This window comes from Helicoverpa zea, chromosome 18 (genome assembly GCF_022581195.2).
Source record: "Helicoverpa zea isolate HzStark_Cry1AcR chromosome 18, ilHelZeax1.1, whole genome shotgun sequence".
Classification (NCBI taxonomy): domain Eukaryota; kingdom Metazoa; phylum Arthropoda; class Insecta; order Lepidoptera; family Noctuidae; genus Helicoverpa; species Helicoverpa zea.
This window is the reverse complement of record NC_061469.1, coordinates 1,539,222-1,556,153: the sequence shown is the minus strand read 5'-3', so window position 1 is coordinate 1,556,153 and position 16,932 is coordinate 1,539,222. Positions and strand designations below refer to the sequence as shown.

General features: G+C 37.2%; 1 protein-coding gene across 2 annotated transcripts; it reads right to left on the bottom strand.

The window, feature by feature from the left end:
- Positions 1-295: 295 nt before the first annotated feature.
- Positions 296-16,720, bottom strand: LOC124639044 (fatty-acid amide hydrolase 2-like). 2 transcript variants are annotated; one of them, XM_047176259.1, is made up of 12 exons: positions 16,669-16,720; positions 7,253-7,500; positions 6,640-6,766; positions 5,488-5,659; positions 4,986-5,110; positions 4,157-4,246; positions 3,639-3,787; positions 3,193-3,275; positions 2,597-2,783; positions 1,552-1,674; positions 1,058-1,195; positions 296-561 (listed from the first exon to the last, which is right to left on the bottom strand). In XM_047176259.1, the coding sequence occupies exons 1-12, from the start codon at positions 16,703-16,705 to the stop codon at positions 418-420; spliced, it is 1,623 nt and encodes a 540-aa protein (XP_047032215.1). In that variant the 5' UTR covers positions 16,706-16,720; the 3' UTR covers positions 296-417. The 2 variants fall into 2 exon arrangements, with proteins under 2 accessions (XP_047032215.1, XP_047032216.1); XM_047176260.1 differs by lacking the exon at positions 16,669-16,720 and adding an exon at positions 12,680-12,836.
- Between the last annotated feature and the right edge of the window lie 212 nt (positions 16,721-16,932).

Below are 16,932 nucleotides of genomic sequence, written 5' to 3'. Positions count from 1 at the left end.
GCAGAACTCGAAAAACGTGTTCTTGATGTTTTTGTTTAGATAACAGATATTATGTAATCATTACATGTTTGTTAAATAATGCCACATGTTTATTTACACGTAGAACATGCTTCCCCATACCATGCAGGGCACGGGATGACGGGAGTGGCACAAAATACTTATTTCTCTGCAGTTTGTGAAGAAGGACTAGACTGGATAATAAGTGGAGAATACATATTTGTGCACCCCTGTATATACGCCATTCCCTCTTTTTCTATTAATTATTTTTGTGGTATAAGAAAATAAAAATACAAAATAAAAAAGTCTAAAATATTTATTCGTCAAATAAGTACACAAAAATTTAAAAAATAACCGTCACACATTCGTCCAAGCATACCATTAAGAATAAAATTAAATAACACAAGTATTCTTCATCTTCTACTTATATTTGCAAGCTACGACGGCGCCTCCGAACTCCTTGCTGAGGTACTCTGCCACTTTGAGACAGAGGGCGTCGTTGTAAGGGGCTGCTACCACTTGGATGCCCAGGGGCAAACCTTGGGCGTTTACACCGAGAGGCACCTGGAAATATTAAAAAAAAAATATTTAGAATGGGTGCTGTGGGAGTTGAAAGTCGAATAACACAGGCTGACATGGTAACCTTTGTTTTTAAAGTCGGATAGAAAGTTTTTTTTTTATTTAAGTTCCTCTGCTGTAGTCACTACAGCATAGGAACTTAAATAAAAAAACACTAAAACTACACTGTAGTGGCTCTTTTTTGAGTAGTTCGATTTGTCAGAAATAATGTAGGTGTTTCTTTTTTTTTGAAAATTCTCTTGCACATTTATTTGTGTAATAGGACAAGACTTCTTTATGTAACATTCAAGCCGCCCCTAGAACCCATAACATACATAGGAACCTACCGCAGTAAAAATATTAGCCATGACTACCCTGACCGTGTTCGTAACAACCTTTGCTTAGTATCTACCCCAACCCAGATTTTAACGAGCTAAAAAAATTGCTAGATTTCTAAAGATAAAGGGTCCCTTTTTCCGAATTTCTGTCCTCTTTTTCTCACCTGAGTAGCGGGGCACTTGAGAGTGTTGACGATGGCCCAGTAGCTGAAGTTGTAGGGTCGCAGGAAGCACGAGTAGTGGTACGGAGCCGGCTGAGGACCGCTCGGCATCAGTAGCACACCGTTGTCACCGAGTTTAGACTGGAACAATGAGATAGGAGGGTTAATAATGGCTACCATTTTCAATGTCGTATAAAAATAAGAGTTTGGGTCAAATGCGAAACTTCGTAGGCACTAATAGTGCAAAACTTATTACGTAGCTTTAATTCTAGCCGATTTTCCGCTCTATTTTTCAGGCGGACTGTACGGACAATGTCGCGCGTATGTGTTAAAACGATGACCTGTGAAACGGTTTTTTATCCGATTAACCGAGTGAGATATCCACTGGTGTAAAAGTAGTTATGCCATTAGCTACTTACATTCTACTTTTAGCTAAAAATTGAAACTATTGTTGAATTACATAATGAAAGAAAATATGCAAATAATGTGACACTTACAAATAAGTCTTCTTTCAGTTCCTTAGTGATCTTCTCAGCCCACTCGGCATCAACCTTCGGAAGGTACTGATGTTCAAGCAGACGCACCACGGTGAATAGGCAGTGTCGGCTCAAACCAACCATCTGAAAAAGAAGAATTAATATTTAGTATACAAATGTAACAACTGACTTATAACAGAGTGGTATCCAATAGATGGCAAAAGAAACAGAGGGAGATAGACTAAGAGATTTCAGGATGACTTCAGGAAAATAGCGGCTCTAACATGGATCCGAACAGCAAAGAATAGGACAGAATGGAGATCTTTAGAGGAGGCCCTTGTCGGAAGACAAGTTGAAGAGTGAATACCGTTTGCCTAATGCACTAAACCTTAACAGTAAATTCATTAGTAATATACACGATAATATATTAATTAAGATAGTAAATAGTTACGAGTACGAATAAAGTTAATTAGGCACATATAGGCTTTTTATTTTCATTTTATTTATTTCAAATGTAAAGATAGGGGTTTTGATGCTGGTAAAGAATGACGGTATTGTAAAGATAAAAGAAGATACGAATGTTTCCTATCCAGACCTGCAGGCATGGATACCATAAGAAAGAAAAGAGATAGTCACATAAGCAGGAGCATTTAATTCCTCTTTCAAATAAAACTGATGTAGCATGTCCAAGCTTGGCCAGACAATTCCTGTACAGCGTGTAGTAAAGAATGACTAAGGTTCTTCTTAAGGTAGTAAACTTCGTCGTGAAGTTCTTAAAGTAGGTGGTAAGAGTAGAACAAAGCAGTCATTATCCTTTGAATAATTTGGTTTTGTAAATAATGTTCTTACGTAGTCATAGTGGTTACGGGTGGTCAGAAGGCAGTAAGTCTGACACCAGTCTAACCAAGGGGTATTGGGTTGCCCGGGTAACTGGGTTGAGGAGGTCAGATAGGCAGTCGCTTCTTGTAAAGCACTGGTACTTAGCTGAATCCGGTTAGACTGGAAGCCGACCCCAACATAGTTGGGAAAAAGGCTCGGAGGATGATAAAAGTAAAAAACTTCTTACCTTCTTCAGCAGTTCAACAATCCCATTAGCAGATCCCTTATTATTGGTGCACAAGGTGGCCAGGTCTTCCGGCTCCTTGGTCATCCAGTGTTTCCAGATGCTGTACATATGGTTGAAGGCCTTGTGGTAGTAGGGCTGCGGGGCAGTCTCTGTTGACATGGTCTGTTGGCTGATGCGGGTTATGACCCTGAAAATAGATGATGGGTTAGTTTTTCGGGAGTGTTTCTTAAATATAAGCTCGGGTTTGTCCATTTTGTGAAAATAGTTATAAGTAGTATCTTAGCATGCAATATTAGAGCATTTCTAGTCCGTGGATGTAGTTCGAATAGTTTAGCGTGCACTGTGCAGTAGGCAGTAGAGTATCTCTTCCCCGCTTGTTTTACTAGGCAGGGCTCATATGAAATAAAAAACGCGACGTTTACAATAGTTTTAATTGAAGCATTAATTGCTTTGAAAAATGGGGGGGAGTTATTTATGTTGTTTAAACTTCTATGCCGATTGAAGCCGACCTCAACATAGTTTGGAGAAAACACTAGGCAGATGTTGCTGAAACTTCTATGCAATTTTGTGTAATTCTATCATTATTTTCTTCTTACCTCTTCATAGCTCCTCTTAGATCTGCTCTTATGCTGCTAACGCTAAGGTCTTTACTCTTCTCCATATAATAGAACTTGATGTCCTGTAACATTGAAATATACAATAGGTACAATAACACCAAAGTCTAAATCTGAAAGTCACGAAGAACAATCAATTTTCCAATTCTCTTTCCGGTAACTGAATCGTAGGTCATACGCGCAGTCGCTTCATGAAAATACTAACATCGTTGTGAGAACACTAGACAGATGACACATAATAGATGTCTTTAAAGGGAAACAGAACAGCCAGATTTAAATCCCCCAAACGGGATTGGAGATTCTTGGCGGCTCTTCTTCATAAGACACACTTCTTGAAATCGTGCCTGACTTGTCCATTTGAAATGAAAATAAAAAAATAGTTCGAAAAGCCTAAACTAATCTTTCAAAACTAATAAAACGCAACATACCTTGAAGTTAATTTCTCTGTCCAATTTGAGCAGGGGAGCCTTATCCCCAGCAATGATCTTGGTGAGAGGTCCGAGGTCTTCAACATGTTTGGATATGAAGCCCAGAGCCAGCAAGGAATCTTTTTCCTCGCCGTTTCGGAAGAGCACACCTAGAAAATATTGGTTCTTTGTTAGAAATTGTGACAGAGACCGGATGGGTGCTACATTGAGAGTTTTAAGGTTTTGGATACTATTTATAAAATCTGGACTCGGAGCTTGTTATATCAGATTTTCTTGTAGTTTGATCTTTATGACATCATTAAGTCCTGGTACATAAAGGGCTTAAGAAGGAACATGGTGGGTTTTAGTCTGTAAGAGTCTGACACTTCCTCATGCTGCACCCATAGCGGGAGGGTCCATGAGGGTCATTTGATGATTTCCTACCTAAGAAAAAAATGATATCATATAGGTACCTATGGACGATTTTGAGATTTTTGTTTGTTACTCCATTTAAACAACTGTGTGCGTATTATAGGTACCTCTACAATCTGTGGTCCCAGGAGTGGGATGATGTCCAAACATGCCGCAGTAGAACGCTGGCATACGAGTAGACCCGCCGATATCCGAACCTGAAACATTTACAAATAAAATTGTAAAATAGTATAGTATTGTATGATACACGATTATTGGTGATTATTACATTTATCTATCTACAGCAGTCACATTACGTGATATAGGTTAAATTCCTGATGAGCTAAAATGATAATTCATTGTATAGGTACTCTTTAGTAGTTACTGCAAATCCGTATTACGTTTTCTCAGCTTAGGGGGTTCAAATGTGAGGGTGCTCTTATGCTTTGCCTATGTCAAGTTTTTTTTTCAGAAGACGCACAAATCTACAGATACAGATATAGATCAGATATTTTTTGGTATTTTTATTTGTATTTACCTACAAGTAAATATGTACACACAATATAGTGGAGTCCACTCGTGACCAAAGGGCTGGCCTATACTTCGGTCAAAGGATATGCATTGCCATCCAGCGTGGCAATGCAGCCAGCCTTTTGGGCACGATCCCAGCTGACAGCGATGCGGATGAATATTTTGATACTTAGTTTCCCTATAATAAGATCATTTTGTAAAACTATTGAATAAAATCAATAAAGTACAACACACAATATATAATTAAATACTATGCACAAAAATCAAGATCAGATACCTACTTATTTTACTCAACTAAGGCGATCTGATAAAGGTCACCGATGGGTGCTGGACAGTAAGTCACTTCCAACCAATTTGGAAATAAAAAGGGGAGGCCTAATGCTCAGTAGTACCTAACTATACCCAAGATGATGAAGATGAACTTACATAAACTGACGACGGTAGCACAGGAGGCTGTTAACGCAGCCTCAGCTCCACTGGACCCGCCAGTAGTTCTACCAGTGTGGTGCGGGTTGTTCGTCATACCGTAAAGTGGGTTGCGGGTTTCTTGCCTGTTGACATTATAGTTAGAGTTATGTCAGTCTTGCATCAACTCTCATGGTCTCTAAATGATAGCTGTTCAAAGTCTTCGATTCGAAGTGATACATTTTAATAAATAAACGTTTTGAATGAGTATTCTTGCAATATTTAATAGGAGTATTTTAGTTTATCAAACGCTTCAGGTAATTCAAAGTCTAAAGAAAACCTTTAAGAACTGGAGCTAGGAAAGAAGATTTGATATTTGGATCCCCTATTGTATTTGTATATCAATATTCTTAATCATCAAACAGGATCAAAAACAGTGCAGTCTTAATCAAAATCCTTGGTTAGTTTAGAACAGGGTTACTACAGGAAACTCAGAAATGGGATAGTTATATCATTGACATACCAAACGAGCAGTTCAGGGAGGTTAGTGCAAGCAACCACGATACCACCAGCATCCTTCAGCCTCTTAATAGCCTCGCTGTCTTCCGTGGCCAGCACATGGCGACGGCTCATCAAACCCAGGGTGAAGGGCATACCTTCCACTGCCTGACTCTCCTTAGTCGTGAACGGGACTCCTGCGAAAGTAAGAGCAGTTGGTAACCGACTTCAAAAAAAGAAGGTTGAAAGTTTGATCTGTTTATATGCACGTTTTTTTGTGCACGATTATCTCGCGTTTGATGGAACCGATTTCGATGCGGTTTTCAGCGTGGTATTTTTCAGACTCAGGAGAAGGTTTCAGGACTCTGGAAAGTTCTTAATTTTTTTTTTCCGAATTCTACGTAAATAAGAACTGAGATTTTTTTGACATTACGTGAAGCGACTGCCTATCTGACCTCTTCAAGCCAGTTACCTGATCAATCCGGTACCTACTTAATTTAGGATGCAAAATATCTTCGTATGAATTCCATTTATTTTCTACCTTAACTTGTTAAGATACAGCTTAATTAGTAAGTTACCCAAGCGTTATGATCATAAGCCATGATAATGTAAATAAGTCTATTTTTAAACTCCACTTGAATATTAACTTGGCAAGTGAACATTATTCATCGGACGATAAAAACTCGGTAGTCCATGACCGATGTAAACCACCTTCAAAAAGAGAGGTAATTCCGATTACCATTGAATAATAAATGTTTGTCCCATAAAGGCTCCGAAACTGCTGAACTGATTTGATTTTTTTTCACTGTTGGGAATCAACACTAACCTCGGGTGCCATAGGCTATATTTTCTGTCAAATGCGAAAAGTTCGGAAAATGCCTGAATGTCGCGGAGGAAAACTCAAATAATATGTTCCATCCGAGATCAGGAAGAAGTTATCTGGGATGCGGGTAATCAATTAATAAGTGATGCATGCAATCCTTTTGAAAATAATGATGAAGCATTGATTTTTAGAGTGCACGTGTTTTGACTGGAGTTTTGGAGAATTTCACTAACCCGTCTATCTGTTAATTTGCTTAATGGAGTTAGGAACATCACATCAAATCACATCTGCAGTAAGCAAGATTATGAATTCCTCAATAAAAGAACATCTTGAAGCTTCGTTTTAAACACTTACCCAATAATGGTTTCTTGTCGAACTCGGCATCGGGCAGGCCGTTGGCGATAAGGGCATCCACCTCCTTAGCCTCGGCGATCGCTGCATCATACCGGCCTACTGCTATCGCGTTTATTATTGGGTTTACCTGCAATCATGCACAAATTACTTTATTATTTCACTAACATTCAACGATTTTTACAAGTGGCAGAAATCGGATAGTTCCTAATGATCTGGTTGATTTGGAAAAGGCGAAACACAAACATCACAACGCGGCAAAGGAGTTGCCAACTCCAATTAATTCAAAGGTGGGTTGGTTGGTTGGTTGGTAAGAAGATTAAACCCCCGGACATTGCAAAATTTGATTCGGCTGGTAGTTTGATCGGGCCCATAAATTGATGTGCAGACGAATGTTATATAGTGCGCACATTACTACCATTTGGTGTCCGGCCGGTATAAAAAATGTTTCATTGTATTCATTTATTAATCCAAATAAACTGTTTACTAATCATAATAAAGTAAATAAACCTATCGACTGACAGTTTAGACAGCAGGGTGCGTGACTCCAAGACGAAGAGAAAGTCTTAGGACTGCTCCAATCTTTTATTCAGTGGGTAAACTCAGACAAACTCACCTCTTTAATCCTCTCCACAACAGCCCTAACCAGGTCCTCTGACTTCAGCTCCTTCTGTCTTATCTTCTTAGCCAGGGCAGTGGCACTCTCAGTTAATACCGCATGCTTTTTCAAGTCCAAAGGTGGGATAGTCCTATTTCGACGATGCCAGAAGAGAGAGAAGATACCGTCGACTGCCAAATCGAAAATCAGGCGGACGTACAGGATTACCGCTCGCCAAGTCTTATTCATGGTGATGTGTTGGTTTTCTGTTTGAGAAAAAGAATATGGTCATTATTGTTCTTCTTCTCGGGTGGGCTGCAGGTTATAGCCTAGTATAAAGTGAGAGAGCTGGCATTACATGCCCTCCCAGACAAGGAGTTTTAACACTACGATCTTTCAGACTCGGGGTTGCTTTGTGCAAGTTTCTTAAAACACCAAGCGATTTCGGCCTGACCCAGGATTCATTTCTAGTTTCCACTCGCGTCCTAGGGAGTTACTCAGGTCACCCCACCCGGATTAAAGCAGCCTATAATTATATCTGTGCCAAGTATCATTTCAATTGGTTCAGACAGACATACCTAGCGTAATCCTACATAACCCAAACAGAGTTACTTTTAACGGAGATGGCCAAATTTTCATAGTAAAAAAACCCAGAATCGACAGCAACGAAATGGGTACCAATGGGTTCATTATGATAGACCTTTGATGGTGCCAAAAAATCCAGTCTGTAATCCATGGGGTATAGGAGCAATATCATATTTTCACAAAAATAGGCTATGTTGAATTTATGTTGATTTTAAAGATTATTTGCATAAAGGACCATAAAAAACACTATAACGTTATACATGCGAAGAGTAACATCACCATGGTTACAGAGTTTGCCTGGTAATCAAAACGTCTTGAGTTTGAATTTTGACCCCCACCCATTGCACTATTGACATGAACCACTCCAGATACCTACGACTAAGTACCGGCCTTACCTACTTGAAGAGGTTTCCCTGTTATGTGTAAACTTCTGAACTGGCAAAGGTTAATAAAAAAAAAAATTAAAATAAAAAAAAAAATTTTTTTTTTTTTAGCTTTTTAATCACTATTCACATTAGTGAAAAGTTCTCGTCAATGCGAATAATATAAGCCCAAACACGAGGTAGTTAACATTTTTTCCCTTGACCTCTCTTCTCCATCATCAGGTCAGCTCTAAACCATCACTCGTGTATAGTGCTATAATAACAGACATATGTACACCTGAGTGTAAAGTTTTTACCCTAGGCGCAACTTTTAATGAACTGCAAACAGAAAAGTTAAGCTTTTTTATGTACTAAAATCTTCATCGAAAAAACCTTGTAAAAAGAGAAAATGGTTTTTAGATGATATGAAATACTTTTTGTAATCTACACATTATACTGAATCCAACCATACATACGAAGTTTCTGTCGACTCTGGGTTTTTTTTGGCCATCTCCTTTACAATATTATGATCAATGTAACTCAATGCATTTATCGCTAACCGATGCACAAATAAAACAATCGTTGCTGCAAAATGCAAAAACGATAACAATACACCCAGCTCAATAAAGATAATTACTTAGCTACCTATCTATATAAACATATAAATACCGGTGAAGATTGCTCAACACTTACCACCTACGTATTTATTCGATTCTCGACATTGACCCTTGTCCTTGGATTTGCAAGTAGGTAAGTATTTAGTACTGATTGCTTAATGTTTACATTTAATACTTACTCACCTATTAGATGTGTTTATGAAATCAGGTAAAATATTATGTGTTGTATTAAAAAAGTGGTTTAAGTGGTTTAAGTGATTTAAGTATGTTCGATTTCTGGGTTTACCTACAAACGTTTACTTTTCAGTGTGGACTGTGTCTATACAAATATTAGAAACCTGAAAGAAGAGTTTGTTGCTTTGATCACACTAATCTCAGGTACTAATGCACCGATTGAAAAATTGTTTCAGTGTTAGATAGTCCATTTATCGAGTAAGGTAAAATACTTTGTTATGTAAAGGGTGCAAATAAACCACAGGGCGCGGTTGAAACCGCTGGTGGAAGCTAACTCTACTAAAAGATTTTTTTTTAATAGGTATTCAAAGTAAGCTGAAAATCAGAACTTTTTGGAGGTCGAGTTTACGCCCGCATTTCACTAGTTACTAAGTATGTTTTTTACTGTAAAGAAGAAATGGTGAAAAAAAAAACCACAGCAACACAAAATAAAGCTATTGTTCACCTAACTTTGTTTGCAACCAACGGTTTATTTTATTGCATTTACCTACGTCAGCTTACAGTTACTCATAGCTGTGGTTACAATGAACACGCTTTCATATAAAAATAAAGCATATTTGGTAAAAGCCTGACTTTCTTCGCGTCTCGTAAGTGGGTACGCTCAAATGTGCCTCGATGCATGACAGCCGTTTGCGCAAGAAGTATAGCAATCAAGGTTCGATAACCTCCTTAGGTAATGGTCACTTGGAAAGTTCCAAACTTGCATAAGGCCATTAAAAAAAATAGCAAAATGCAACAAAAAACTGAGGTATTTTTATCACCGTCAAAAATATTATTGTCATTAACAAAAACGTAAGGTGTTTTTGTCTAGAAATTCCAAGAAAAATATTATTACTGATAATTAATAATAATTGATAATTTTGTTTGCAAGGTTATTCAACTTGGCAGATAATGTGCACTCGGTTTGGTCATCAAGCGAATTGATGTTACCGCTATCGGAGCAAAAAAAATGCATCAGTAGAACGGTTTCAGTATAATGGACGCTATTTTTGTGGAATAACATAATATTGTTGTCGTCTTTTTAACTTTCTATGAAGTTGCGGACAACGGTACCTAACTTCAATTTATACAACAGTTACAGTCGCAGTTATCGTCAAATTATTTTACCCTTATGAATTTTAAGTCAAAGTTAAACTAAGCTAATTAGATTAGCACATTTTCACTTCAAAATTACAAAACAGCACCCCCAAAACAAAACCCCTTTAACCACCTCGTATAATGTCTGCTGTATCCAGCTTTTATAGTGTAATTAAGTACCTAGGTACCTTCATTTTGTCAATCGTGAAGTCAAAGAGGCCTGATGCTTAAAAGCACCATCAGCCTCTCCTCTTTTATGAATTTGCTGGTTATTTCGATTCTTTCTAAGTAGGTTCCTCTCTTATTTTGGTTGGACCCCAACGACTAGAAGTCCGAAATCGCAAATCCGCGTCGAGCAAGCGTGACCGTTATGTTAATTCCTTCTCTGTATGAAAAGAGGCCTGTGGCTTACAGTGGGACTACAAAAAAGACTGATATGATTATGAAGTTACAAGTAACAGTAATAGCAATGTAACTTAACTTAAGGTTCGTATTATTGCTCATGTCAATGTGATGATGACACTGATGGATGACGCACTTTAGATGTAGGCATATCTAAATTGCATTGCACCTGCATTTACATTGCTTCTCCGTACAGTTACTTGTCACCGCATGAATAGACTATCCCGTAACAGTACTCGTAATGTATAAGAAAATTGGAACTCCAGTGATGAAACCGCAACTGTTGTAAACATTATTTAGTAATCTGTGGCAACAGTAAGCATGTAAGGTAGGCCCTTTTGGCGTCTGGATTCTGAATAATCTATCTACAGCGCCAGCTTTTTTTTATAAATAGGTAGCTCAGTTATGTGTAGATAAAGGTAGATATAAGCTGGTTTATCTAATTTGCTTATTGATTAGCACCATAAGTCTTAATCAAACATCTCGTTAATTCAAAAAAATATGAAATGTATTTTATGAAAAGGAAGATTTGCATTTTGAAACATGTTTTTATCAAATAAAAAATGGGATTCATTTTCAATATTCTGATGCCGCCGTTATTGTTTTTATTTTCTCTCTTTCTTATTTAGCCTTTTTCAGTAGATAGATAGGTAGGTAAGACCTACCTAATCTTCTGTACGTAATCCAAAATAATAATCCAACTTCAATTTGATAATGAGTAATTAAATCACAAATAAATTGACTTTGGCACTCAATATTTTATAGATAGGTAGGCACCAATTATTTACTTCTATAGATATAGATTGTTTATAATAGAAGACAAGATTGTTTATCGATTTGTGGGAAAGGTCGATAAAACGTTTAAACATATTTTTTAACCGCTCGAAAGCCATGTTTGCGTTTATTAAAGGTTCGTGATTGAAATGCATAATCTATGTTGTAAATTGCACTTAGGACCATAGTACAAGGCAAGATTACTTAGGCCATGACCATTATACTCTACTCTAGCCAACAAAACAAAAATAAAAACATTATTTTTCATTTGTTTTGTTTTGCAGGCTCTCAGTCGAGCCCCAGCGTTGGGGATGAATTTTTTTGACGCCTTTTAGTTTGTTTTTTATTTTATTAGGACAGATTTTTGTCTTGTAAATGTGGATATTATTTTATGTTTTTTCATTTTTGGTAACTGACTTGCTGACCATTCAAATTATTTCAAATGTTGTGCTCAGTACTCTACTCATTATGTCATCGTGAATCAAATTAACCGGTACTATAGTAAACAAATCGATTATTGCAGCCGCCAAAATTTTCCAATACTGTAAAGTTTAATTCAGGTTATAATAACAAAAAATAAATAAAAAACTTTTTTACAAAAAAATTAAACCGACTTCCCAAAACACTAAAAAGCAAAAAAAAACTATTTTTAGGTGCATCGGCCTAGAAGTCGGTGTCTAATGGATGTTACTAAGTTAATTTTGCCACCGACTTCTAGGCCGATGCACCTAAAAATAGTTTTTTTTTGCTTTTTAGTGTTTTGGGAAGTCGGTTTAATTTTTTTGTAAAAAAGTTTTTTATTTAAAGCTTTTCAGTGATACGAATAGTTGTCACTATCCATACAAGTGAGAAGTTCTCATCAATACAAAGAATATAAGTCCAAATACGAGGTATTTTACATATTCAGTTGTCGAGTTCCCTCGACTTACTTTCTCTGGTCTCCATCATCAGGTCAGCTCCAAACCTTCACTGTTGCAAAGGTCTTGTCAATACAAATAATTTAAGCCCAAACACGAGGTAGTTTACATATTCAGTTGTCGAGTTCCCTCGACCCTCTCTGGTCTCCATCATCAGGTCAGCTCCAAATCTTCACAGTTGAATAGTGCTTTTAGGCGTACACCTGAGTGTCAAGTTTTTACCCTATGTATGCCTACAACTTTCGAAGGTTGCCCTCGATTTCTCAGGGTTTCCATCATCAGATCCTGACCTGATGACTATGGGACCACCTCGGGAGTATATCCTATCAAACAAAAAAAGAATCATCAAAATCGATTAATAACTGGCGGAGTAATCGCGTAACAAACATACAAAAAAAAAAAAAAAAAAAAAAAAATACGGTCGAATTGAGAACCTCCTTTTTTGAAGTCGGTTAAAAAATAATAATACAAACGCACATGTCTAAAAATCCGGTTCCCGCGTAAACGTAGTTATAGATAAAAAACTCCAGAAAGAATTCACTTTTTTTTTAAATCACAGACACACGTGCATACTGCCGCGAGTTTCGGATGGAACTAAATAAAATATGTGAGCGGCCGCCTACATTATTACATTATCATTTTCGTCATGATTTTATATTGTGCATTCATACAGACCTTTGAACGATGAGATGACAAATTATGTGTCACTATCTTATACCGGGTCCATAATCTGATTAGGTCGGCCGATGTTTCGGTTATAAGTTCAAATATTTGGGTGTACTATCTTTTTTTATCACTATTTATTAGAATGAGACTCACGTGCTGGAAGTCAGTTTAGATAGAACTTTTATCGTAAGGTTTGAGTCACCGTATTATCAGTCAAATGTAGAAAAATCACGAAATATCAGTAACATCAACCTACGACAATTTTAAGAGGATTGCTAAGTAAGCTCGCATACCTAGGTGAAGTAGACTTGAACTGACTAGTAGAGATACCGAGGATACCAGTTTCGTAAGAATTTCTCCTGCAGAGAAAAGGTCACCCTGAGTGCACTTAAAGAATCCATGCTACATGCCTACGTAGTCGATGCAGGTAACTATTAAGTTCAGCAACCAAAGTATTCGCCATCTATGCAGAGAAAAAAACAGTTTAATCGACATGTGGAATGATATCTAGTTGGCCCGCTAACTTACTGACCGGTGAAAACAAACCATCATCATCAGGAAGTTTTTTTATTTCATAAGAAAATGATTTGCTAAATAATTGTCAGTTTGAGAAATGCGTTACAGTCACAACATTTTTGCAGCATAAATGTATGCCTCTATACTAATATGATTAAAATTGGAGGATTGCTTTGTTTGAATGCGCAAACAGGAACAACTGGACAGATTTGAAATTTTTTTAGGGTTCCGGACCTCAAAAGGAAAAACGGAACCCTTATAGGATCACTTTGTTGTCCGTCTGTCTGTCTGTCTGTCTGTCTGTCTGTCTGTCTGTCTGTCTGTCTGTCTGTCTGTCTGTCAAGACCCTTTATCTCAAGAACGCGTGGACGTATCAAGCTGAAATTCACATGAAGTACTCAGGTCTATTGTCCCTTTAAGCTGTGAAAATATCAAACTTCTAAGCCAAGCCAATCAAAAGATACAGCCGATTATGTCGATATTTTCAACAAATTTTCGACACTCGCAAAGGAATCAAAACCTACAGGATACTTCCCGTAAACTCAGAGTCTTGAAATTTGGCATGAAGCATTGTCATATAATGCAAATATAGGAAAAATTACGAAAATCTCATTTTTTTAGTTATATAATGTAAAAAAAAAATATTTTAATAAAATTAAACTTACTACCTTATTTCTCACGAACGAATAAAGGTATCAAATTGAAATTTATACCAAATACCTAGGTCTATTGTCCCTTTAGGCAGTAAAAAAATCAAACATCTAAGTTAACGCGATCAAAAGATACAGCAGTTATACCGACACCTTAGACGAATTTCCGTCACACGCTAGGGAATCAAAACCTACAAGGTACTTCCCGTGAACTCAGAATCTTGAAATTCGGCAAGAAGCAACGTTATATAGTACAGATAAAGGAAAAATTGCGAAAATGATAAATTTGAAGTTACATAATATATTAAAATATTATCAAATCAAATCAAATATTTTCCTCATTTCAATGGGGAATTTAAACGACCAAGTTTGACGGATTTAAGAAATCATTTCTTTGTAGTAAAAGAGTATACTCGCCGTTTATTTCCATTGTCATCAGGTCAGGATCTGATGATGGAAATCCTGAGAAATCGAGGGCAACTATCAGAAATTGTAGGCATGCATAGGATTAAAACTTGATTCTCAGATGTATGTCTGGTGATACTATCAAACAGTGAAGGTTTAGAGCTTTCTTGATGATGGAGACGTGAGAAAGTCGAGAGAACTCCTCAACGGTATGATTTAGTAACGTCGTGTTTGGGGTTATATTATTCGTATTGACGAGAACTTTTCACAAAAGTTAAAAATAAAAACTTTTTACAAAAAAAAAACAACTTCTAAAAACAACAAGAAAACTGTTTATATGCATCGGTCTAGATCTCGGTGGTAAAATAAATATAGATGCATCCTCTAGACACCGACTTCTAGACCGATGCACCTAACATCTTTTTAATTTCTTTCTTGCTTTTGTTTTCTTGTTGCTTTTTTATATGTTTGAAGTTGGATTTGTTTGTAAAATGCAGGTGATTAATCCCTCAAAAATAAAAGATCCCATTAGTACTGAATTCTCATCACCTAAAATAAAATAAGCTCCAACACAAGGTTACGTTATAAATTGTAAAGGAGTTCCCATAACTATATCTGATCTTTGCTATCGATCCCACAATGGCAGTCAAAACCTATCTATGTGGAAAGTTGCGGTTAGCGCGAGACTCGCTTTTTATCTATACAGGATTTGTACGGAACCCTCGGTGCGCGAGTCCGACTCGCACTTGGCCGGTTTATTTAGTTATCCAAACTGAAATATTTTTTCATCATTTACCTTCTTTCAGTTATCCTCAACTCAAATATTTTTTTAACATTTACCGATGGAAGCTAAAGACATAATGACTTCTTAGCTAGATAAGCAAGTGTTCGATAGCATAGGAATATATAACACCAGCGATAGGTTTACTTGTTTCAGCCTTTTCAGTTCGTTAGTAGGGGTTTTCTAGTAGTCAGGCGAATTTGGGAAAACTCTTTCGCCTGGGCTTGTTAGGTGATTAAACTTATTGGTCACCCGACAAGTAAAAGTCTTCCATTAGTGTTTATAGAATTAATTCAAAGCCAGGAAGAGGAATATAACGAGACTTTATTACCATATTTTTCACAGATAATGCACGGTCTGCATCCGACTTTGTTAATAGAAAGTCAAATATAAAATGTTACACAGGTAAACGACCGCATAAAAAGCAGGCTCCAGTGCGGAACAATATTCAGCCAGATGACGGATAAGAAAACTATTTGCTGCTAACCTGATGAGTTTTAATTTATTATACTTTCAGTAGGTATGACTGAGAGTATCCGCACACGGGAGACTTTTTAGTCGCCTGACAGTTTGGGCATTTGATAAGTAGGTACGGAGATGTATAGGAGTGCACACATAACAACCACCAGGTATATGGCCGGTATCAGACCATAGGGACTAAAAATTTACATTGAATTCACGATATTCTAAAAAACTTTTTTTTTATCAGCAGGCCAACAACCGACCAACTCTTTAAACCTCATGAGTTTTAATTTATTATACTTTCAGTATGACTAATAGAAATTTTATAAAAAAAATATGTAGGTAAGAAAGTCGTTGGGAACCCTGGCAGCGAAATTGAAATGCGAAAGGAGCTCTAGAGGGGTAGCCCGATACTCAAGTCCAGAAGGGACAGTTTTACCCTCCCTTCCGCAGAACCTTGGATCATCAAATGACCCCAAATGAAATGCTGCAGCGTCAGAGAGTGTCAGACTCAGTACTTATTAAAACTCATCGTGTTCCTTCTGGAGCCCCTTATGTACCAGGACGGACAAAGGGAGGTTTTAATGAATTTAAAACTATCAAAAAAAAAAAAAGTAACCCGACACTCGTCAGTTTATCCTTTCGCATTGTACTGCCAACCGCTTCCAGTTTAACCAGATGCAGTGGAGTTCCGTAGTGTTACGTATACTGACTGCCTGTCCGACCTTCACAACGGGTTACAAGCCTCAGAGCCTCTGGAAAGTTGTGTTGGTTTTAGACTTCCTGGATTCTGATTATACCTGCGTAAATATAATCGAATGCGCTTTGAAGGGATTACGGACATTGTAGGTATAGATAGATGGGCATTGATGCCTATGCTTAATGCTATTTCACGGATCAACCTCTCCAACTGCAACTGAACTGAGGTCGATTTCTGAGTGGATGATGATTTTCTGATGTCGTGTATGAATTATTTTTATATTTACCAGTAAAGTGCATATCTAAATATTTATAGATAGGCATGTTGAATGAGGGGAATCGCAGAATCCATTGGGCCATGTGGCCACACACAGTAAGAGTAGTTGTAGGAGATATTAGCCGAAAACCAACAAAAGAAAAAAATAAAAATTTAAAGTTCCTATTCAAATAAAAAACACACGAAAATTGAGAGAATCCCTTGATATACAAAATACGCTTGCGATTTTGCAATAAACAGAACCCGATATAATTCTTTTGAAAACAGAGAACCG